This window comes from Salvelinus fontinalis, chromosome 13 (assembly GCF_029448725.1).
Source record: "Salvelinus fontinalis isolate EN_2023a chromosome 13, ASM2944872v1, whole genome shotgun sequence".
Taxonomy (NCBI): domain Eukaryota; kingdom Metazoa; phylum Chordata; class Actinopteri; order Salmoniformes; family Salmonidae; genus Salvelinus; species Salvelinus fontinalis.
The window spans coordinates 50021658-50046640 of NC_074677.1; the positions used below are offsets into that span (position 1 = coordinate 50021658).

General features: G+C 42.0%; 1 protein-coding gene and 1 long non-coding RNA gene across 2 annotated transcripts in view; one reads left to right on the forward strand and one right to left on the reverse strand.

The window, feature by feature from the left end:
- The window catches only part of LOC129867861 (gamma-aminobutyric acid receptor subunit alpha-2-like), a 145182-nt gene that overhangs the window by 15173 nt on the left and 105026 nt on the right, over positions 1-24983 (forward strand). Inside the window, exon 2 of the mRNA XM_055941342.1 lies at positions 17316-17428. Within this exon, the coding sequence (XP_055797317.1) occupies positions 17337-17428 (92 nt within the window). The 5' untranslated portion in view covers positions 17316-17336. The remainder of the gene's footprint in view (positions 1-17315; positions 17429-24983) is intronic.
- Positions 23803-24185, reverse strand: LOC129868877 (uncharacterized). Its single transcript, XR_008761829.1, has 2 exons — positions 24067-24185; positions 23803-23972 (listed from the first exon to the last, which is right to left on the reverse strand). It is a non-coding gene; the product is annotated as an uncharacterized LOC129868877 (long non-coding RNA).

The window sequence follows — 24983 nt, forward strand, 5'->3', positions numbered from 1 at the left end:
CACTAGTGGGCTCCACTCCTGTATGTCCTGGACAGTTAGATTTAGGGGTTGCAAAGACAAAGCTGTCAAATCGTTAGTGCCCTCAAAAGGAACACCTATGTGAGAATGCTATTCATTGACTACAGCTCAGTGTTCAACACCATAGTGCCCTCAAAGCTCATCACTAAGCTAAGGACCAACCCTGTTTACAACATGACTGCATGGCCAGGCACGACTACAACACCAGAATCAAGTTTGCAGATGGTAGGCCTGATCATCAACAACAATGAGACAGCCTATAGGGAGGAGGTCATAGACCTGGCCGTGTGGTGCCAGGACAACAACCTCTCCCTCAACGTGATCAAGACAAAGTAGATGATTGTGGACTACAGGAAAAGGAGGTCCGAGCACGCCCCCATTCTCATCAACGGGGCTGCAGTGGAGCAGGTTGAGAGCTTCAAGTTCCTTGGTGTCCACATCAACAACAAACTATCATGGTCCAAAACACTAAGACAGTCGTAAAGAGGGCACCACAAAGCCTATTCCCCCTCAGGAGACTGAAAAGATTTGGCATGGGTCCTCAGATCCTCAAAAGTTTTACAGCTGCACCATCAAGAGCATCCTGACTGGTTGCATCACTGTCTGGTATGGCAACTGCTCAGCCTCCAACCGCAAGGCACTACAGAGGGTAGTGCTTACAGCCCAGTACATCATTGGGGCCAAGCTTCCTGCCATCCAGGACCTCTATATCAGGCAGTGTCAGAGGAAGGCCGTAAAAACTGTCAAAGACTCCAGCCACCCTAGTCATGGACTGTTCTCTTTGCTACCGCATGGCAAGCGGTACCGGAGTGCCAAGTCTAGGTCCAAAAGGCTTCTTAACAGCTTTTACCCCCAAGTCATAAGACTCCTGAACAGCTAATCAAAGGGCAACACAGACCCCTCTTTTACACTGCTGCTACTCTCTGTTTATTATCTATGCATAGTCACTTTAACTCTACCTACATGTACATTTTACAATTACCTTGACTAACCGGTGCCCCTGCACATTGACTCTGCACCGGTATGCCCTGTATATTGCCTCGCTATTGTTATTTTACTGCTGCTGTTTAATTATTTAATACTTTTATTTTAAATGTTTTACTTTTCTATTTTTTACTTTTTCTTAACTTCTTAAAGCATTGTTGGTTAAGTAAGTAAGCGTTTCACTGTAAGGTCTACACCTGTTGTATTCGGCGCATGTAACAAATACAATTTGATTTGATTTGAACAAAGCTACTCAAGATGTTTGGACAAATGACCAAGTGGAGAGGACAACTATTTGATAGTCATGAAAACAAAATTAGTTGTTTTAACCCTCCAAAGTAATCTGGCTGCCCTAACATTTTAAGTTTTGTCAACTTCCTATACAGTTGAAACAACTACTATGAAAATTACACATTTCTGAACTGACTAACATGCTGGCCAGGCCGCTCACGGGAGTGCGTGTGGCATCGCTCGCATGTTGATTTTGTACACGCACACCAGACGTGATCAGGACACACAGGTTGAAATATCAAATCGAACTCTGAACCAACTATATTAATTTGCGGACAGGTCGAAAAGCATTAAACATTTATGGCAATTTAGCTAGCTAGCTTGCTGTTGCTAACTAATTTGTCCTGGGATATAAATATTGGGTTGTTATTTTACCTGAAATGCACAAGGTCCTCTACTCCGACAATTAATCCACAGATAAAAGCGTAAACCGAGTTTGTTTCTAGCAATCTCTCCTCCTTCAGGCTTCTTCTTCTTCTTTGGACTTTATATGGCAGTTGAAAACTAACTTTAAGGTGCATTACCACTAACGACTGGAGTGTAGACTTCAGCTCATCTTTCAATCATCCATGTGGGTATATGCTCCTAAAAGCCAATGAGGAGATGGGAGAGGCGGGACTTGCAGCGCGTCAAGCTTCACAAAAAGAACCAAGTTCTATTTTAGCGCCTGGCAAAGCAGACGCTCGTTGACGCGCACAAGCAGTGTTGGCGCAATGATTGAATAACATGTATGTGTACATTTACCACACGCGAGCATTGTGGTCAGCATGTAAGTCTTTGAAATTATATAAAGCAGATTTCAATAGGTAAAATTGTGCTCCCATCTGTTTCTTGCTCATGTGTGAGCATTTTTGCTTATCTTGGTGTGTCCCTAGATCAATCCCTTTCTTGAGACCTGATTGCTGCTAAAATTCTTTCTAAAATGGCAAACAAATTGAAATGTTTATATCGTAACACTAGATATTTTAACATTAAAGTTAAGAAACTGCTTGTTTCAACCTTGATTCAGTGTCATTTTGATTATGTCTGCTCTGCTTGGTATAGTGGGCTATCGGAAAAGCTGAAAAAGAGAATGCAGGTCATGCAAAATAATGTTATCAGGTATTTGCTGAATGACCCCCCTAGGACTCACATAGGGGTACAGGAGTTCTGGGAGGTGGGCTTTTTGCCTTTGGAGTCCAGAGTGGACCAACTTAAACTCAATCATATGTTTGACATCTTAAATGACCGTGCCCCAGGTTACATGAAAAACCACATTGATATGGTCTATAACCAACACAGTCACAAGACCAGAGCTAGTGTTAGGTCTTGTAAAATCCCAAGAGTAAACAGTACTGCGAGGAGCACTTTTTTCCATACAGACATTTGTCTATGGAATAGCTTTAAAAAGCAGGCAAAGTTTTTCATTTGGACAAGGTTGTCTAAGTAAGAGAAACCACTCCACTGCCCCTTGTGACCCCTACTGCTGGTCAGGTGTATTTATTTGAAGGATCAGTTTGATGTGCAAGTAATAGATTGTTTTAATGTGAAATGAATATGGTTGATTTTTAAGGTCAGGGAGAAGTGCAGTGAATAGTGACACTTTTTAGGATGTCAATATAAATGAATGTATTTATGGTTGTTTGTAATTTTGTCTTGACTTTTATTCATGTGTTATTGTTTTTACCATCGAGGACGATGGTAAACGTTTAACCAGTAGTGTATTTCTAAGTTGAGTAAACACTAGAGATGTGTATGATGCACGAACATTTGTTGCATAAACACATTCATTTTCCATTCTAAATTCAAATCTGCTGCTGATGTTGCTCATGAGCTGGGTCTCAGAGCTGGATCGTCTGGACTGACTTCTTGTACTTCTTGCCCCATTCAGCAGTTATAGCCCGATTAGAGTTGTGTCTCTGGTAGCTTACTTTTTTCCCTGTAAAACACAGTTTTCAACATCGCATAGATAACAGTTACCTGGCAAATTAAAGAGGTTGTCATTCAACTAATAAAGCTTATATCACGCAAGCCATTTTAGCATTTTAATGATGAAGGTGCCGCGCAGATGTGTAATATCAGTAACAGGCCGCCTACCTCACGCTGATCAACGAGCGAAGCTGGGCACCGTGCGAAGTTTGACTAGGTTACTGATATTGCACAGTGCGCAGTTTGACAAGGTTACTGATATTGCACAGTGCGCAGTTTGACAAGGTTATTGTTATTGCCTGGGGTTGTTCCGCATGCAAAATGACTTGTAGATCAATGACTGTCACCACAGTCACATGCAGTTCGGCACTGAAAGAGAACACGCATCAGTTGTCAGAAATGATGAGAGGTATTTTTGGAAGGTAGAAAATATGTAATATGATGAAAAAAAACATTTTGTGAACCGGCGATTCGTAACATTTGAATGGATTTTTTGACAGATGCATTGTACAGTACATTTGGATCGGTTTGTGGTCCATGGACCGATGCACTTGTATCTTAAACATTTGAATCAGGGACCGATGCATATCAGTTCATCTTAACATCCCTATTAAACACATCGTTTTGGTTAACTCAGCTTGATTTAATGTTTTGGCATTTTGAGTGAGTTGAAGTCAACTCAACTTTTTTTTTAAAGTCAGCTCTTCAACTGTTGCTAATTAAGTTGACTTGACTAGATAAAACAAGTCATTTTGACTGAATCTCAATATATTTTTTTTACAGTGTGGTATAGCTGCTGGAGGTTTGGTGTCTCTGCCCATCCTCAAAGTGGTAGGCCTGGTGACTTGGTGGGTACTGTAGTGTCAGCTTGATACTTTATGAATGATGAGTGGAGAGAATATATATATGCCAATATGCTTATGAAGGAAATGATGAAATGCCACAAATACAGTAAAGTAGCTTCATACAACCATACTGATCTTGCGAGTTTACATCCAGGTAGCGAAACAGAAAGTAATATCACAAGACCAGGAGGGTCTTACAAGGCTAACTCTACAGGGCTAAAATGAAACATTATAGAGAGGTTCATTCCAGTCCACAAGGCATTTAATAAGGAGGCACTATGAGTGGCATAAAATATGTGGGGGCACCAGCTCAGAGAGGAGAGGATAGTTGAATTCCTTCTTGCTTGCAGTCCAGTGACGGTGACAATGTTTGTTTATAGCACTTTATGTGGCTCTCTGTCTTCCTAACTAGCGACAGTTGGTTTTCAGGATGTTAATAATTTGCTTGTGGAGGAGGCTTTTGAATCTTAGGTATAAGGTATCAACAGCAATATAAAAGGAAATATAGATGCAAGCAGCAATGAACAGGGTTCACAGGACGGTAGATAGGACCAGGGTTGGGTAGGTTACTTTCTAAATGTAATCCGTTAGTTACTACTTACCTGTCCAAAACTGAATTGTAACTTTTGGATTACCCAAACTCAGTAACATGATCTGATTACATTCAGTTACTTTTAGATGACTTTCCCCTTAAGAGGCATTAGAAGAACACAAAAATGTATGTTACCAATTGAATGACATCTACTGCAGGATAAATGAATGTTAGAGTTTACATAGCTGGCCATATATGGACGTTCAATTTTACTTTAAGGGTTGGTTATGTAGGCTTATTCTAACCCATCACTTTCTATCTACATATAATAATACAATTCAATTATATCTTTATGTTAAAAACCAAAGTCTATCAGAATTCCAGTCATTCCAATAAATGTTATACCTCTTGATCTTCAAGAATAGGACTTGGAAATATAGAAGTATAGATTAGACAAATTATTTTACCTGAGAATAACACAAAAACTAAGGACCTGTTAGCTAGCCCTACTCTGTTGTTTATGATTGTGTTGTCATGGAGACTGATTGGGCTCATTGATTCGAGTTGAAAAATAAATGGTGCGCTCATGGAATGGCATGCTTTGAGCACCACTGAAAAGTGTTATTTACATGTGAAAAATGAATGCCGTAATCTGCATTTGCTATTGGCCTATTGTTACCCTTTTTGTTGGCGACACTTTGATATCTTGATAATATGCAGCTGTTTAAAGGGAAAATCTACAGATCAAACGATAACAAAACGGTTGCCCTGCCTCTATTTTGGTAAAAAGCTGAGGGATGGGCCTGGAGAAATGTAACCACTCTCAGATTAATAGACAGAGCTATGAAAGCAAGGACTGACAATCCATGATATCAAAAGTATTGTTTGAACCTTGTTATAAGGCTATACAATAATTGTTTACATTTGCATTGTTTACAAACATTGGAGTAAAACAGGCTTATATTTTGGGTTCTCATGGATTGTGACAGTTGAACTAAACTCATGAGGCATTTATAAATTATATTCTTCAAGAATCAATGAATATATATATATATATATAAGTCCAGAAATGGATGTAGCAACTACAGATTGTCCCTTTAAGTCTATCAAAAGTGTGCAAGTTTGAGCATGTGTCCATCAGGCCTATGGATTTTTTTTTATCAGCATGAATTAGATTGAGCAAGAAAAGCCCTGCTTTTATTACATAGGCTGGGATCCGCACTATACAGCTGTTGCAAGAGCGCATTTTCACTGGCTGTCCACTGGTTTCAAAAACAAAGACTGATAGGCAGTTTAAACTTCTTGAATTCAACCATTATTGGGTTCAAATACACGTTTAGATTTGTGAACAGCCGTCCACAACAACCATAATCCGTAAGGCGCAAATAGTGTAATGAGAGAGCAGCAGTGTGATTCACATCAATGCGCTATGTAGATATCAATAATAAGTGATATCCGTATCACCGTAGACTACACTGCTGCCATCCTTACCTCAAAGTGTTTATTCAAATTGGATCATCTTTGGATGCTGACAGCAGTCACACCATTGGAAGACATAGCTTGGACTGTAGCCTACAAAAGCCTATTCCTGCTCTTTTCCCACGATTCATGTGTCATCATAGTGCTCTCTGATTTATGGTCAGACTCGCTCACGTGGAACAAATTTAAACTGGCACCTTTTTTTCAATGCTGATTTGAATGTCATTTTTTTCTGCAAACATCCTTTCTGAATTTAAAAGTAATCATCTAGTTTTTCAAAATTATCTGTAATCTGATTACAATATTTTTGCTGGTAATGTAACAGATTACAGTTACCGTTTTTGTATAATCCCTTACATAGCAAGAACTATATCATTATGGAACTATCTTCCCTTATGTTCAGTCTGTGAAAGCATTACCATGTTTATCTCTCAATACCACAAGGATGACACAAGTTAAGTTTAGTCTAGTGCTGTAGGTTGGTTATCTTTGAATGCAGCAGGTAATCATTCTTAAAGTCATTATTTCATGTATTAAGTTTATTGTCCATGTATTGGGTCAATTTAACTAATGGTTTATGTTATGATTTGTGAAATATTAGTGCATTGGTATATGGTGGTCATCTTTGAATTCTGAGACTTTATTTTGTCTAAATCTGTTTGTGTAAATGACTTATCTCAGTTGGTACACTCCACATTAGTCTTCCAAAATACCTCAATACACTCTCACAGCTGTAATACGCTGACTGCGCAATACTAATCACAATATTTCTAATTGTCTCATGCAAATGAATGTTAAATTTAAATGATGCAGACGAATGACTTGATCAGTAGTTACTGCTCTAGCATTCTAGAGTGCCACCAACTGGTCTGGTGCAGCCATCTATGGTTGCACTGACTTTATATTCACACAGCTTCTAAGGACAAATACATAAGGTTTACATACCAAATTTCATGGCCTCATGTCCATGAGTTCAGTTTTTATAGCCCTGGTGTGATATGGTGCCATCTAGTGGTGTAGAATGGCCGACTTTGAACGCATCTGTCATTAATGCAAAGGGTGGCTACTAAACATATTTTGATTTGTTTAACACTTTTTTGGTTACTACATGATTCCATATGTGTTATTTCATAGTTTTGATGTCTTCACTATTATTCTACAATGTAGAAAATAGTAAAAAATAAAGAAAAACCCTTGAATGAATAGGTGTCCTAACTTTTGACTTGTATTGTATTTCCAAATCGTCTTGGATTCCAAGTGTATTGGCCAATCAACCAATCTTAATTCCAACCCTGTCCACATACTAACCCATCTTTCCCAGCACACTCCCATTTTACTAATTCCTTTTGTAATACATCCTTCTATTTTACTGTGATGTCTTACGAGGTTCTTGAATCTCTGCAGTTGTAACATTTCTACAGAGATTGCCCAAAAAAGAAATACTTTACTTAAGAGTATAATCATATTTCCCATTGATTGATTGTCCTAACAGTACTGTTTACAGGTCCATCTGACATTATGACTTACACAACCACTCCTGGACCTGAATCCAAAAGCGAGCCACTGAAGGAATGTATCAAGAGAGGATCTATTGATTCTGTTTCCTTGTGGCAGTCTACACAGGACTGATTGTTCAATACCCCATATATTGAGCATTCTTTTTGCGACGATAATTTTATATAATAGTTTAAATTCAATCTAATTTAAAAATAATTAGATTGATGCACCAATTGTTGTTTTGGATATCAGTTCATTAACCCGGTGCCATGGTACTGGGACATGAAAAATCTGTTCCCAACTATCTTGAATTTTGTGCAGGAAACTTGTCAAACCGCTCAGCCTTAAGTGAAACTGATACGTTTTACGATTTATACTAGTAATTTTTAGCCATGCATGGTTTTTCATTGGAGGCAGACAAACCAATTCATTCCTTTCTCTTTTGAGTAATTGCCTCTTCCATTTTTGTGGCAGAGCTGAGATGAGTTGGTTATACTTTTATATCTCCATACACCTTTGTTAATTACTTGTGTGACATAATTTGACCATCCTTATTTACAATGTAATTCATAAACATGATACCTTCCTCATACATTTTTTCCAAGAAAATTGGTCTTTCCTCCATCAGTACATTGGAGTTTGGCCATATTATTTGCTTTAATATTTGTTCTGCCTCCTCTGGAGGATGAAATTGGAACTGTAACCAACTCAGTATGGCTTCATTTAAAAGGGAGGATACTTTAAACAGGGTTCCATTGTCAATCCACCAGAAATGGTTGGTTTTAATCTGTAAAACGGCAAACAGACCCCTTTTGAACATTGGATGGGCCTCTCTTAGTAGCCTGCTGGAAAACCAGTTTGGATTTAGAAAGGATTTAAATGGACACGTAAAATCAATAACTCAGCCATCTCTTAACCAATTCCTAAATTAAGAGATGTACTATGGGCCTACATACCAGTGTTTGGTGTTATTTGGACTTATGGTTCATGAGAATCCGTTTTTCAAAAGTTTACCAAAATGTCAAAGATGGAGGAAAATCTATCCTGGCGGAACTTTTGGGTCCTTGAGGCAAATTTGTTCAGAACGAGAAAAGACACCTACAAACAAAGTTTCAAGTCTCTAGGTCAAACAGGGCGAAGGTTATGAGGTTTTAAATGAGACTGCTTATAACAGCGCCACCTATAAGCCAATCGGTCCTATTCTTTTTGACCAAGTTATTTATGGCCTCTAGTTTCTGTGTGCCGAATTAGAAAAAGGTTACCAATCTATGCTTTAGTTATTTGACCATGTCAAAATATATACAGTTGAAGTCGGAAGTTTACATACACTCAGGTTGGAGTCATTAAAACTCGTTTTTCAACCACTCCACAAATTTCTTGTTAACAAACTATAGTTTTGGCAAGTCAGTTAGGACATCTACATAGTGCATGACACAAGTCATTTTTCCAACAATTGTTTACAGACAGATTATTTCACTTAATTCACTGTATCATAATTCCAGTGTGTCAGAAGTTTACATACACTAAGTTGACTGCCTTTAAACAGCTTGGAAAATTCCAGAAAAGTATGTCATAGCTTTAGAAGGTTCTGATAGGCTAATTGACATAATTTGAGTCAATTGGAGGTGTACCTCAGTGCCTCTTTGCTTGACATCTTGGAAAAATCTAAAAAAATCAGCCAAGAAAATTGTAGACCACCACAAGTCTGGTTCATCCTTGGGAGTAATTTCCAAACGCCTGAAGGTACCACGTTCATCTGTACAAGCAATAGTACGCAAGTATAAACACCATGGGACCAAGCAGCCGTCAAACCGCTCAGGAAGTAGACACGTTCTGTCTCCTAGAGATGAACGTACTTTGGTGCGAAAAGTGCAAATCAATCCCAGAACAACAGCAAAGGACCTTGTGAAGATGCTGGAGGAAACAGGTACAAAAGTATCTATATTCCCAGTAAAACGAGTCCTATATCGACATAACCTGAAAAAGCCGCTCAGCAAGGAAGAAGCCACTGCTCCATAACCGCCATATAAAAGCCAGACTACGCTTTGCAACTGCACATGGGGACAAATATTGTACTTTTTTGGAGAAATGTCCTCTGGTCTGAAGAAACAAAAATGGACAATGACCCCAAGCATACTTCCAAAGTTGTGGCAAAATGGCTTAAGGACAACAAAGTCAAGGAATTGGAGTGGCCATCACAAAGCCCTGACTTCAATCCCATAGAAAATTTGTAGGCAGAACTGAAAAAGCGTGTGCAAGCAAGGAGGCCTAGAAAACCTGACTCACTTACACCAGCTCTGTCAGGAGGATGTGCCAAAATTCACCCAACTTATTGTGGGAAGCTCGTGGAAGGCTACCCGAAACGTTTGACCCAAGTTAAACAATTTAAAGGCAATACACTCAATTCGTTTTTGGTAGCATGCAAACTTCTGACCCACTGGGAATGTGATGAAAGAAATTAAAGCTGAAATAAATCATTCTCTCTACTATTATTCTGACATTTCACATTCTTAAAATAAAGTGGGGATCCTAACTGACCTAGGACAGGGATTTTTTTACGAGGATTAAATGTCAGGAATTGTCAAAAACGGAGTTTAAATGTATTTGGATAAGGTGTATGTAAACTTCCAACTTCCAACTTCAACTGTATATATATATATATTTTTTTTTTTACAATTTTGAGAATGACAATACGTTTCAAAGCTTCTCTGTGAACCCCTAAATAATGTATGGTCTCGCTTTTTATGTTTGGAAAGGCTGCAGTCGATTGTTCAATTTAGTCACTGAAGCACCCAGCTACCTTGTCTTAGACTAGAGATAAAAATATCAATTATATTTAAGACTCTTCGATATAAATGATGTGAGATGATGACCTCGATGCGAGCAGGACTTGCTTAAATAGGAAGCAGTAGATATCGTGACATTAGCAGACACAATTTTCTGTCAGACATTAAAGGGCAGGGAAATGTTATTTCTGGCTCTGGAGGGCTGGCATCCTGCGGCTTTTTATGGGTAACATAAAATCTCTGATGGCTAACGATCGAGAATTAGTCGAAATATAGGCCCATTAATAAAACAAACGCTGAGAGAGAGAACAATTAAACAAAGTCATTCGGTGCTCAGCTGGAATGAAGATTGGGGATCCCCTTCTAAAGTCTTTCAGCCCAGGAGGAGTGCAGTCATCAGGGGCATAGGGACATGTGGTGCAGGAGAAGGAACAGACCCGCAGAGACGCATACGCATCCTGATTGAGCACCCGTATCATTAACATCTCACATCTGTTGACCCTTCCTCAGATCGTTTGTGTTCCCTACCTCTTGTAACAGAGAACATTCCTATTTCCTTGAGGAAGATTTGTGTTTGATCCCCAATCTGTAAAGCGGCGAAGGGATGGGGGGGTGGGATGAGGGTCTCACTCTCATCAATGCAAAACGGGGAGAGGCTGGAAACCAAGACACAGCTGCTGTAAGCAGTTAGCTGTATGCGCTCCAGTGACCACCCATAGAGCAGAGCCATGGTGTGAGAACAGGGGTGTGATGCTGACCAGTGACCAGGCCAACACTGACCCACAGAGCAGAGCCTGCATTGTGAGAACCGGGGTGGAATGTCAAGCTGTAACCAGACAACTAAGGATCCACACAGCAGAGCCACAGTGAGAGGACAGGGGTCTGATGCCGAGATGCACTGCTTCCTTAATGTTCCCTATCCTCTTAAAGCACCTGAGATGGGATGACACAGTCACTAAAGGCACGTCTTTTAATGACGGGTCATTTAGATAAACATTTATCTTACTTTGTCCTCCATAAGTGGCCGTGGAGCTCTGAAGGACAGCCAGCCCCGCTGGTATTTGACTATTGACATGTGGCCATGGAGATAAAGTGAGCTGAGGTTTTTGACCTTTTGCTCCAATGGTTTGACAGGCGCCGGCAGGGAGATGTCTATTTTTTTCGACATGCACTCAAATCAAATCAAATTGTATTTGTCACATGGGCCAAATAAAACAGGTTGAGACCTTACAGTGAAATGCTTACTTACAAGCCCATAACCAACAATGCTTTAAGAAGTTAAGAAAAAGGTGGAAAATAAAACTGAAAATATAAGTAACAAATATTTTTATAGCAGCATTAAAATAACAATAGCGAGGCTATATACATTTGGTACTGGTACAGAGTCAATGTGCGTGGGCACCGGTTAGTCGAGGTAATTGAGGTAATATGTGCACGCACACACACGGTTTAGAGAATTGAGCCTTGCCGCTATTTGGCAAGATTGCACATACCAAGGCAGATTTGTTCACAACCTCAGAAGATGAAGAGGTGTCAGAAAGCACTCAGTGTTGAATTATATATACTCTGTAGAGGAGGTTTGTGACAGTATGTGGCTTCCCTGTTGGCTTTGTCATGAAGGAATATGTCAACAGCTAATCTTACGATTAGAGTTCTGTAGACACAGAACATGAAATATCAGATAAACACTTAACCACCTTCTTAGAAGTCACTTCTTATTTTTACAGTGTAAAGGAGTCTAAAGGCTTTACACCGGTGCCAGAATCTCAGGGAGAAGAAATTAAAACTAGAACAGATCAATAGGGTAGATGAAGGACTTTGTATTTTACCATGATGCTTCTACCTCCCCCATCTCAAAGAGTAGTAATAACTGCATTGCCCCCCTCCTCTCTGTCTCCACTTCTCCCCCACCCACCCACCCACCCACTCCTACCCTCTTCTCTTCCCTTCTGTCCCACCCCCCTCTCTGTCTCTTTCTCTCTCTCACACACACACACAGTGATGACTGATGAGATGTATGTAATTTCGAGCTAGAATCTGCTGCATATCCCATCAGTCCCTTTGCTCTGGATAACCTCTTACCTTCGTTACTTTTGGTTTGTTTTTCCAAAAACAGTCCTTTTACATTTACCTTGTAAGCAACGCAGTATTTATGTTGTGACATTTATAAAATGGCGTTTCTTGGGATTTTTCATAGCTATTCCACAGACTTAGCTTTTTTGTCTTGTTGCCAGGTGCCTCAGTCATTACATTATTTATGTTTGTTCGTAATCTATGCATGTGTGGGTGATTCCAGTATTAATCCTTACAAAGCTCCTACACTGTTGGTGTGTCTGAAGAAATGGGCGAAAAACAGCAGCTTTAGAAACGAACCTTTGGAGGGGAAAACACAGGAACCGAATGCTGTAACTATCATGTTTCAGGTAAGACCCACATGCAGACTGTGTAGAAGTAACAATGTTTATTACAGCAACAGGGGCAGGCAAACGACAGGTCAAGGCAGGCAGGGGTCGATAATCCAGAGTAGTGGGGCAAAGGTACAGGACGGCAGGCAGGCTCAGGGTGGGCAGAAAAGGTCAAAACAGGAACAATCAATCGACAGGAACAGAGGGAAAAACAGTGGTAGGCTTGACGAAACGAACTGGCAACAGACAACCAGAGAACACAGGTATTAAGTACCCAGGGGATAATGGGGAAAATGGGTGACACCTGGAGGGGGGTGGAGACAATCACAAGGACAAGTGAACCAGATCAGGGTGTGACTACCCCCTTCCCTCTAGGGATGCCACCTGGTGTCCTACCTGGGCGCATACCTGGTTGAGCGCGGTGCCAGCGCTGGAACTCAGAGATGAGGCCTGGGTCCAGGATGTCCCTAGCGGAGACCCAACACCTCTCCTCCGGGCCATAACCTTCCCAGTCAACCAGGTACTGGAATCCCCTGCCCCGAGGTTGAACCTTCAAGAGACGTCTCACCATGTACACTGGTCAGCCGTTGATGAGACGGGGGAGAGGGGTGGGCCTGGAAACAGGAGACAAGGGACAGTAAGACATGGTTTCAACTCTAGACACAAAAGGTAGGAAACATACAGAGGGTACGGGGCAACAGAGGACGAACAGCATCAGGGCTAATGATCTTGGAGCGGGGGGAAAGGTCTCCGCTTCCAGGGGTGTAGCCGCGGGGGCCTTACTGAACCCCTTCCAGAGCTCCTGGTACTCTGCGGGGCTGGCGGAGAGGTCCGGGGCAATTTCCAAGCCCCCAGGAAGACGTCCCGGGGCAGGCAGAGCTGACTTCAGACAATGAGTGTGGCAGGATGGGCTCAAATTGGATCATCATCTTGCTGTGGTTCCCTGACACTTGTATGTTGATGAGGTGGTATGGTGGATGACCCGGCCTAGAAAGCGCCTGTCCAGCGCTCTAACATCCATAGGAATGGAGTTGAGTGGGGTTGAGTGGGGATTCCCAGCTCTGAGGTAGGTAACATCCATAAGACACATCGGCACCCGATTCGATGAGTACCTGGAGAGACTTGGACTGGTCACCCCACAGCAAGGTGGCATGGAGAGTTGGGCGATTAAGGGGAGAAGAACAGTTATCTTTAAAACCCACCAGAGTACTCACTCCAATGAATGAGCTAGGTCTCTTGAAGGGACAGGTAGATACAAAATGACAGGCAGGACCGCAATACAGACAACTCTGGGTGTCAAGTCTGCGTACGCGTTCGGCAGGAGACAGCCTAGTCCTGCATCGGATCGGGAAAACATGAATTGGCAGTCTGAGGATCTTGGAGGAACTCGGGTATGCTCGGATCCTCTCAGGGACGTAGACGCCAGGAACTTCCGGAGTTCCTCAGATGCAAGGTGGGATCCTTGAGTGAGCGATTGGGACCACAATCAGACCTCTTCTCCCTCCTACGTTCCCGTAGCCGACCATTGATCCGGGTGGTTAAAGCGATGAGTGAGTCGAGATCCGGTGGTAGCTCATCCTTTACTTCCGCCGATAATCCATGCAGGAACGTGTCAAACAGCTCTTCCAGGCACCCTCCGCTGATAGCATGCGGAAATCCACCGCATAGTCTGCTACACTGAGGGAGTCCTGCCGAAGCCAGAGTAACTTCCGGGCAGCCTCTCTCCTGGACACCGGAGCCTCAAACCTTTTTCACCTCCGCCACAAATTCCTCCAGACTGAAGCAAACAGCTGACTGTTGTTCCCAAACAGCCGTAACCCAAGCGAGGGCCCTCCCGGACATCAGCGAGGTTCGCTATCTTAGTGGTCCGAGGGGAAGGAGGAAGGCTGTAGCTCCATGACGAGGAAACACTGAGCGAGAAACGCCCGACAGGTGCCCGATTCTCCATCAAAGCACTCCGGGGGAGGTAAGCGGGGTTCCCGGGAATCCGGGATGACTGCGCCGCTACCAACCAGGTTACTGAGGGGCTGAGAGGTTACCGTCGTGTAGGCTGCCTAGTAGGCAACCCACGGACTTGCTCCCGCAAAATGTCCAATGCTCGGCTGTGACCTGGAATCCCTCCATCAGACCACAAAGCAACTCCTCATACTTACCAGTGGTGGCTCCTTGGGAGGAGATGGCATAGCAGAGCTGGTCCAAGTCTGCTGGGTCAGTCATGGCCAGTTCGTACTATCAGGTTTCAGGTAAGACCCAAATGCAGACTGTGTAGAAGTAACAATGTTTATTACAGCAACAGGGGCAGGCAAACGACAGGTCAAGATAGGCAGGGGTCGATAATCCAGAGTAGTGGGACAGGCAGGCTTAGGGTCAGGGCAGGCAGAAAAGGTCAAAACCAGGAACAATCAAACGACAGGAACAGAGGGAAAATCGCTGGTAGGCTTAACGAAACAAAATGAGTTGGCAACAGACAAACAGAGAATAGTATAAGTACCCAGGGGATAATGGGGGAAATGGGCGACACCTGGAGGGGGGTGGACACAAGCACAAGGACAGGTGTAACAGATCAGGGCGTGACAGTATCCTGCTGCCTGGGTGAGAGGAATTACTCAGTATTTATGCTCCATAGCTGTTGTGCTGCTGCATATTGGGCAGAAAAGCAAATAAATCCCCTTGTCTTCACTGATTTTGGCTCGCGCAGCAAGGAAACACATTGGACTTGTTTCATCTGTAATTTGCTGTTGTTGGCGAGTCCATGTTTACCTCCACTGTCTCCAAGTGCTAAAATATTCATATTAGTTTTGTCTTCATTGCATCTAAAACATGAGTTGCTCAGAGCTGACAGTAAAGATGATGTTTGTCATCAATCTCAGCAGGACTTAGTACTACAGTATTCACAAGCAAGGTGACTACAAAGGTTAAATCCCACTGGGCTAGTTTACTATACCTGTAACCTTTGGAGAGCTTTGGCATTTACCATGGCTTGGGACATAAACATGACTTATACAGTACAATATGGAAGGCCCAAAGCTTCCATTACTAACAACCTATAGTTTCATACTGTATACAGTGCATTTGGAAAGTATTCAGACCCCTTGACTTTTTCAAGATTTTGTTACGTTACAGCCTTATTCTAAAATGGATCAAATACAAAATTGTCCTCATCAATCTACCCACAATACCCCATAATTAAAAACAGAAGCCATGAGGTTGAAGGAATTGTCAAGATTGTGTCGAGGCACAGATCTGGGGAAGGGTACCAAAACATTTCTGCAGCATTGAAGGTCCCCAAGAAAAATGGTTAAATGGAAGAAAAGTTAAGTGGAAGAAGTTTGGAACCACCAAAAGACTCTTCCTAGAGCTGGCCGCCCGGCCAAACTGACCAATCGGGGGAGAAGGACCTTGGTCAGGGAGTTGACCAAGAATCCGATGGTCACTGGCAGAGCTCCAGATTTCCTCTGTGGGGATGGGAGAACCTTCCAGAAGGACAACCTTCTCTGCAGCACTCCACCAATCAGGCCTTTATGGTAGAGTGGCCAGACGGAAGCCACTCCTCATTAAAAGGCACATGATAGCCCGCTTTGGATTTGCCAAAAGGCACCTAAAGGACTCAGACCATGAGAAACAAGATTCTTTGGTCTGATGAAACCAAGATTGAACAATTTGGCCTGAATGCCAAGCGTCACGTCTGGAGGAAACCCTGCACCATCCCTACGGTGAAGCATGGTGGTGGCAGCATCAAGGTGTGGGGATGTTTTTCAGCATCAAGGTGTGGGGATGTTTTTCAGCAGCAGGGACTGGGAGACTAGTCAGGATCGAGGGGAAAAATGAATGGAGCAATACACAGAGAGATCCTTGATGAAAACCTGCCCCAGAGCACTCAAGACCTCCGACTGGGCCATTGTTCACCTTCCATCAGGACAACAACCCTAATCACACAGCTAAGACAACGCAGGAGTGGCTCCGAATGTCCTTGAGTGGCCCAGTCAGAGCCCAATCGAACTTCTCTTGAGAGACCTGGAAATAGCTGTGCGACAACAAAGTACTGAGTAAAGGGTCTGAATACTTTATATAAATGTGATATTTCAGTGTTTTATTTTTTATAAATTAGCAAACATTTCAAAAACACAATTTTTGCTTTGTCATTATGGGGTATTGTGTGTAGATTGATCAGAATCATTTAAAAAAATCAATTTTAGAATAAGGCTGTACCGTAACAAAATGTGGAAAAAGTCAAGGGGTCTGAATACTTTCGGAATATACTGCATATCAACTCAAAGCATTTTGTTCTTCATGGCAGCACACACCCTTATTTTTCTTTTAAGCGGTTTACAGCCTTTTCAACATCTCTCTGTCATTACGGCCATTGAGCAAAACTGTCTGTCTGTCTGTGTGTCTGTGTGACAAAAACTGGTCATCAGGCAATCCATTTAGATCCAGGTTCCTTTAGCACACCTGCCAGTGAATTATGTGTTTATTAGACGGTGCGTTCTGCTTTCCAGGCCTGGAGACGCATATTGATCTGAGGTGTTACTGCATCACCAATCTTTTCTTCCTCCTCTCTTTTCTGCAGGGTTTTGGGCCGTAGTTTGAGATGGCTGCCACTCTCCGGAAACTTATTCGTGCAGTATTCGTGTCAGGCATGTGGATCTGCCTCCTGCTCCTCAACCCCTTTCCACAAACCGGGTAAGATGACTCATAGTTCTCTCCCTTCCCCCCCCTAGCTCTCTCCCAATTCCAGACACTCGCTCCTCTCCACCTCCTCCTTCCTCTCGTCCTCTTCTGTCCCCCATTTTGAAGCTCTGGGGATGTGTTGCAGCTAATACATTCATTAATAAGGCTTTAGTACTGTAGCCAGGCTTTATGAGCCGCAGAATGCCATTTTGGAGACCCAGTGTAAATCGCTATTGGATTTCTAGTGGCAAAGCGATGCTCAATCAACCTGGAGGAAGGGAAGGCTGGCCTGCCGACAGAGCTTTGGGGAGACCTGAGGGACGGTGAGACAGGGCTTATCCCAGATTGTTTTGCCATGGTGCCAGTCAGCTCTCACTGCCTATTAGCAGCACACAGAACTGGTGAATTTCACATTTGTAAAAAGATGGACAGCCAGGAGGTTCTTGCCATGACATGGCCATAGACAAGGCCTAAGATCACTATGGTATTCCTACTGAGTCCACTTCCCCAGTGCAGTGTGCTGCATGCTCTAGCCTTCTGTATCCATTTCAAACCACGGGCAAGGCTCCCTAGCCTACCACAAGCTTTTTGAACTAGTGACTGAACTACTACTCACCACTGTTACTTACCCTTACTTACTCACACAGCAACTAGCATCCCCCATTATCAAAGCATTCCCTTGGTTAGTTACAGAGATGTCGTGACTTTACTTCCATTCATCTGATGACTGGTATATTTATATAATCAACTAACTATGTTTAATTGTAACCCAATTTAAATTAATTATGTAACAATTAACTAATTAGGATTTGGTGCACCACGAGAGCGGTTGTTTAAAGAGTCTTCCGAATTAAACTCTAAAGTCTTTACTTATCACATCCATAAAACAGTCAACGTATTAATCACAACCACGTATCATATCATCATTCTGAACAGTCGTAACCTCCTGCATCTGCAAAAACCCAAGCCTTACTTATGATTCAGTACTGCACCAATCGGTTTAATTATTTATTTACTAGCTCACTAAATGATAACACAGGATAAACACACATACATTAGAAACAGGTCCCTAGTGGACTGACACAATATGGCGGATTTTACAAGAGACATGGAGAGGGTCGAGAGAGAGAGGGACAGAGACATAATACTTTGATACATTTAGAAACTACTCACAGTAATCATATACTTTGCACACGAACCGCCACCCGTTTGGAGAAAGAAATCATGAATTTATTTACGTGTAAATGCATTGGTTACCGTGTATCGCTGTCGGAACCAGGCCTTCTTAGGAAGGGCGTTGGGCCTTTCCACGGCAGGCTTGTAAGGCTCTGATTGTCCAAAAGGGGTCCCCCCTGTCTCTTCTACTGTTGCTCTCCTCTGTCATCGCCCGGCATCTGGTGACCCGCCGGGTAGTCCTGAACAGAACTACAGAGCTCACAGAGCTTCCACTCGCTATGGAAGATGATTCTTTGAAGATAGGCTAGCCAGCCGTATCAATGGTTCTCAGGTGGGTGATGAGAGTAGTAGACTACGATGGTTTGAAGAGTAGTAGAATGGCCCGACTTAAATGAGCTTTTCTAGATACTTTACTTAGGACAGATAATCAGCCGTAACCAGTGATGGTCCGGGAGGTGACTTTATCGTCTCTACCTCGTGTTGAGATTTCAAACCACTTTGGAGAGAGCTGCAGCTACACGCTTCTCTGGTCTGAATGTTAATTTCTTTACCAATCCTGTTATACACTCTGGTCGAAAGGGACGGTTCCATCAGGCTGACACGCTCTCTGACCTCATTCGGGGTGGTGTTACTTACTGTGCAAAGTTTATAGAAAACAAATTATCTCTGATGGCTCCTAAAATCACATCCATATCTTAACAAAAATATGTTCATCATGTTTTCATATTTCATGCACAACGTAGAGAATGGCGATTTCATACATGTAGTGTATATACCTTAAGTTACAGTATTTCCTTTATAAATTTTTTAATGACATCACAAAATAACAACCCATATGACATTATTATTCTTTAGATCGCCTTTGACCATCCCCCACGTTCTATGTTAGAAATATTGTTCCAGTATTCGCTTTAGAACGTATTAGATTTTCGATGGGGAAACGTCTGTGAACAATGGCACATTCCTGTGTGAATTTGGAGAGGGAGATAGCTGAAAGTTCTAATCCCTGATTTACAACACGTTGTGAACTGTCAACCCCCCACCAGCTCCCCTCCCCCCTCTGCGGAGTAGAGGGGATCTGGCCGAAGTCATCCACTGAAAAGCTGATCCGACCTATCTGGATTCTCACAGGACATTCATGACAGAGAGAATTCTCTCCATCCATCAAAGAGAGTCATACAAAGCAATCAACAAGTTTACAGCTATCAAGATTTGGAATTAAAACTTTTCTTAATAAACACGTTGTGTTGCTGATTGAATAACTTCAATCAAAGTTTATTTGGGAATTTCCACGTAATTCAGAAAATTACAAATTGATTTGCTCTATCAGATCAATTGTGGAAAATTGTCCCCTCCTTTCCATAAATACAGTATATATCTTGCATGATAGTGTGCATGGTTTGTTATGCACATCATGTACAACAATATGACAATATGAAAGAACGGCTGTACAATAAGCAGTAATGCAGACAATGTGTTTGATGGTATATTATAGTTGTGTGTGTGGTCACAGGCACACACGCATAACGACTGCCTTCATGCTAACACTAAGTCCTACAGTCAGGTATTGATTGAAATGTCCCTATTCAACGCTGTACTGAAGGGACTGGGAATTAGATTGGGGAGTTGAGGAGGAGGAAGAGGGAAGAGGGATTGGTGGAACTAGGTTGCAATCCAATTCGGCACCATACATGCACACACACAAACACACACACACACAGATACACACACAGACATACACACACACAATATTCAAGAGGAGTAATTTAAAAACCCTTGCTTTTGGTGGAGCAGTGATTCATTTTACACTGTGTCAGCAAATAGTGAAAAGAAAGATGGACTGGATCTTGTGTGAAAAAACAGACGCTGTTTACGGCTATATACGTCTTCTCATTCATATACACCCTTCAAGAAAATTCCATTGTTTCCGCCTCCATTATTTGGTTGATTTGCTCTTTTTGGAAAATGTAGGATGCATTCTTATTTTTCAGACATGCTGACAGTCCAGTCCTGCCTGCAAATGCAGATTTTAGCATTTTTTTTGCAAAGAAAAACAACTATTATCATGTTGATGACAAAAGCTATTACATTTACATGATGATGAGGATGAGGAAGATAATAAAGTTGATAATGGTTGATTGCAGTTCTAAACACCAGAAGCGCCGTTATTACCTCTGCATAACAAGTAGTGGCTCTCCCTGTTACTTATGTAAATAATTCAGATGATTAAAAAACAAACAAGCCCAAAGAGAATAAACAAGGCATTTAAAGAGACAAATTGAGGCCTCGGAGTGGCTTGTTTCATGGCTCTGCTCACTTTGTTTTCCTAAATACATTTCTGGTGACTTAAGTGAGGAACCTAAATAGTCCTTATTATTCCGATGACCCATTTCTCTCCCTCAGTATCAGAACTGAATGTGAAATACTCTGGCCTCTGATAAGCCTCCCTCTCTGATCCCCCACTCCTTTGTTGCATCGTCTTTCTCCAACCAAGTTGAATTTTGACTTCCCCTGGGACGTACCAATAAACCCGGGTATTTATTATAACTTCCTAATGCGGTTATGTGGAAATGGATCCTGAAAATAAAAGGGAAAGGAGTGAAGGCACTATGAGGCATGCAGAGCTTCAGAGCTGGCATTAAGGTTAGTCCTGCTTTGTTAAAAAGAAAAACATGTTCAAGCATGTCTTAGCTGAGATTAGATGTGCTTAACGTTATTTAGGTGGCATTGCCTTCATTCTCAAATTGAATCATATGTTTCCATATTTTAATAAGCGTGAATCGAGAGTGCGCTGCATGCTGTGTACTCATTCTGACTCCCCTCTTCTCTTCTGACATCTCAAGGAGGCACAGAAATATAATTCATAACATCATACTGTACATTGGCTTCTCACACTTCAACTCCCAATCTCTCTCTGTCTCTCTCTCTCTCTCTCTCTCTCTCTCTCTCTCTCTCTCTCTCTCACTTCTCCTATCTACTGTAGGTAGCCTAGTGGTTTAAATCATTGGGCCAGTAACCCAAGCTGACTAGGTAAACAAAACAAATCTTGAGCAAGTCACTTAACCCTAATTGCTCCTGTAAGTTGCTCTGGATAAGAGTGTCTGCTAAATGACGTACATGTATCTCTTGCTAATGGGCTATGTCTTTGTCATTTAAAATATTAAATCTGTTCTATTCACTGTTGTAGCAGTCCGTGGGAGCCTCAAATGTGTCTAAATAACTGCACACACTTCCAACCTGACTCCGGAGGCATAGAAATTAATATTTTCCTGCTTTTTCTCAAACAATAACAAACATATAATGAATCATCTCTTTTTTTGTATGATTTATTTTTCTCAAACAATAACAACCATATATCAGTGACATCACACCTGCTCAGACCCACATGTTCCCACCACAACCATACACATCACGTATGTCCAGTGGCGATTTTAGCATGTAAATCTTGGTGGGGCCAAAAAGAAAAATAAGGGTTAATGCATTCCAGCAAAGTCACAACACAACACAATACATTAATTGCACTATAACGGTGACAAATGGTGCCCGCAAACTGTTAGGGCCTACATAAAGCTGTCCCAACAGCAGTCCTAACATCTTACCACTGCTACACCTGGCTATCAAGTGGAGCCTTGTCTGTCAGCGAAACAGTTCATTCAGCCTCATTTACTGCCTTTAAAAAAAACATAGCTGATGGCTGACTTGCTTAAACTAATGTGGTTTCTAATGACAATTGAGATGTACAAACTATGACATAAGAGGACGACAAGCGGATAAGAGGCAATCCGTAATTTTGATTTAAGACAAAGAGCGAGCTAGGATGGACGTAACGTTAGTCAATATAACTATTTGTTGAGCATTTTTTAAATGTACAGCGACAGAATTCAGAACATGGGCCGTTCTTACAGTGCTCTCCCTGTACACCAAGTCAGAACTGTAGTGGCAGTCCTCTGAGTTAGCACTTGACTCACTGAAGTCAAGTTAACAGTTGTTTTTGACCGAGGCACAAATCATGCTTCATTGACAGCATGGCCAATGTTGAATGTTTATCATTTTAAACTTGGAAAGGAGCCCCTTAATCCCAGATTTGGGACCACACAGCCACTGTAACTGATTCCTTCCAAACCACTTGTTGAATTTGCAATTTCTAACTTGGCTGATGAGCACCGATACGTTTTACCTATAATTTCTCTTCATTATTTTTCTTCATATTGCAATGATTTAAAAAGGATTTGCCAGTAGATGGTGGACTTGATTCATGATGAGTGCTAGCTAAGATTGTGAAAGTATGATGTTGACATGATCAGTCCAATCCAACAGGATTTGTCGTAATTTTGTGGCCAATTACCTTTAGCCTTCTTGGATGGGCACTTCTATGGCAGCAGCCACAGGGCTAGAATTTATGTCTCCTCTTACACTTGGCAGTGACGTAAAGTCCCCATGAGTGACAGAACACTGAGCCAATCACGGCGCAACGCTCTGTATTTTCTGCTGGCTTGCCCCACCACCACAGAAAGCACTGAGCTAGACTGAAACACCTGCATTTGAGCCGCTTTACTAAAGAAAACAAAAAAAGAGACCATGTTTGCATGCGGCTTTATTAACTCAATATGATTTTTACCTTGTTTGCAAACTGATGTATGACACGTATTAATGCCAAAATAACATGCAAAACCGTCAAGCCCCCCCCAAAAAATTGTTTTAGTAACGAACGTCGTCGGGAGAAGGAGAAGAGGACCAAGGTGCAGCGTGGTAAGTATTCATAATACGTATCTTTAATAAATCTGAACACTAACAAAACACGACAAACAAACAGTTCTGGAAGGTGACGACAAACACTAAACAGAAAATCACCCACAACTCAGTGGGAAAACAGGCTAAATATGGTTCTCAATCAGAGACAACGATAGACAGCTGCCTCTGATTGAGAACCACACACGGCCAAACAAAAAGAAATAAACATAGAACACCAGACATAGAATTCCCACCCAAACTCACGCCCTGACCAACCAAAATAGAGACATAAAAAGGATCTCTACGGTCAGGGCGTGACAGTTTTATAAATATGTATTTTATACATTTTTTGCTAAAAATGTGGGGCTCAGCCCCACCTGCCCTGAATGACGGGTCGCCACTGCATATGTCTCAACCACACTCTCCCTCTGTCACGCTTTTTCTAAAGTAGAACCCAGAAGCAGACTAGGACAAGGAGAGTAGGACGAAGGTGAGTATTTATTTACAAGTTTAAACGTAGCGGTAGAAAGATCCAGGTGGCGGAGCGGGCAGTGGAGGTGAGTTGATGGGAGTGAATAGGCAGATCCAAGGGAGTAACAGAAGCCACCGACGACCAGGCAGGGATGGGGTGAGTGTTCCGGGTGAATGACTGTAGACAGAACAAACGGAGGTAATTTCAAGGCAAGCAAGACGTACAAAACAAACTCTATCAAACTGGAGGCTGATACGCTGGCACAACCTACTGTTCATGGCTAACGATCCGGCAGGGAATGAATGTCAGGTCAGAGCTTATGAAGTGGAGGGGTGATGATCAGGACCAGGTGTGCAGATAGCTGATGGGATACAGGTGCGGGTAATCAGAGATCTCTAGCTACGTCGACCGGCAACCAGACAGGGTGCGTTCCAGGACACTGGAAAAAAACACTCCAGGACAGAACACAGGCAAAAACAGACTCAGGAAGCGGGATTCGTGACACCCTCATCCTTCATCCCCTGGAATCTTCCAGTGTTCTATGCCATATGGCCTCAAATTGGACTGTTCTATTATTCTCTATAGCCCACACCTTTTCAATATTTAAATAATAATACTTAATACTATAATACATCCATTGTCGTAGTGATAGAGGATCATTTGATTTCCAGTTTTTAAGTAGAAGTTTTTTTAAAGTCATTGACTAGAAAAGTATGGTCGACCCTATTGGGGATCTTACCGCACCCTCATATGCCATGTCTTGACATATGCAGATAAACGTATAAATAGTACATTTACATTGTAAAACTTCTGACAGCCAACTTCCTAACTCCGCCCATAACTTTTGGACTTCATAGCATTCCCAGAAGGCATGAATTATTGAGTCCTTGTTAGTTTTACACTTAAGACATGACTCTGCCGTTGTGCTTTAGAAGTTGTGAATTTTGTATTTTTTTATAATAAATTCTATACATTAGTTTATACTGGATTAAACGTACATTTTCGTTAACTGTAATTTCGTTAGTTATGTTCGAAACACTCCTTGCCAATATCAGTTATTTTTAAGTATTGATTCCAATAGTTTTTTCGAAGAGATTGTCAGTTGGATAGGCTCTCTGTAAGGTTTTGTATATGTTACCTATCATTTGAGTATCTTTTTCTGAGTCAAATTGTCACGTGTGCTCCCTC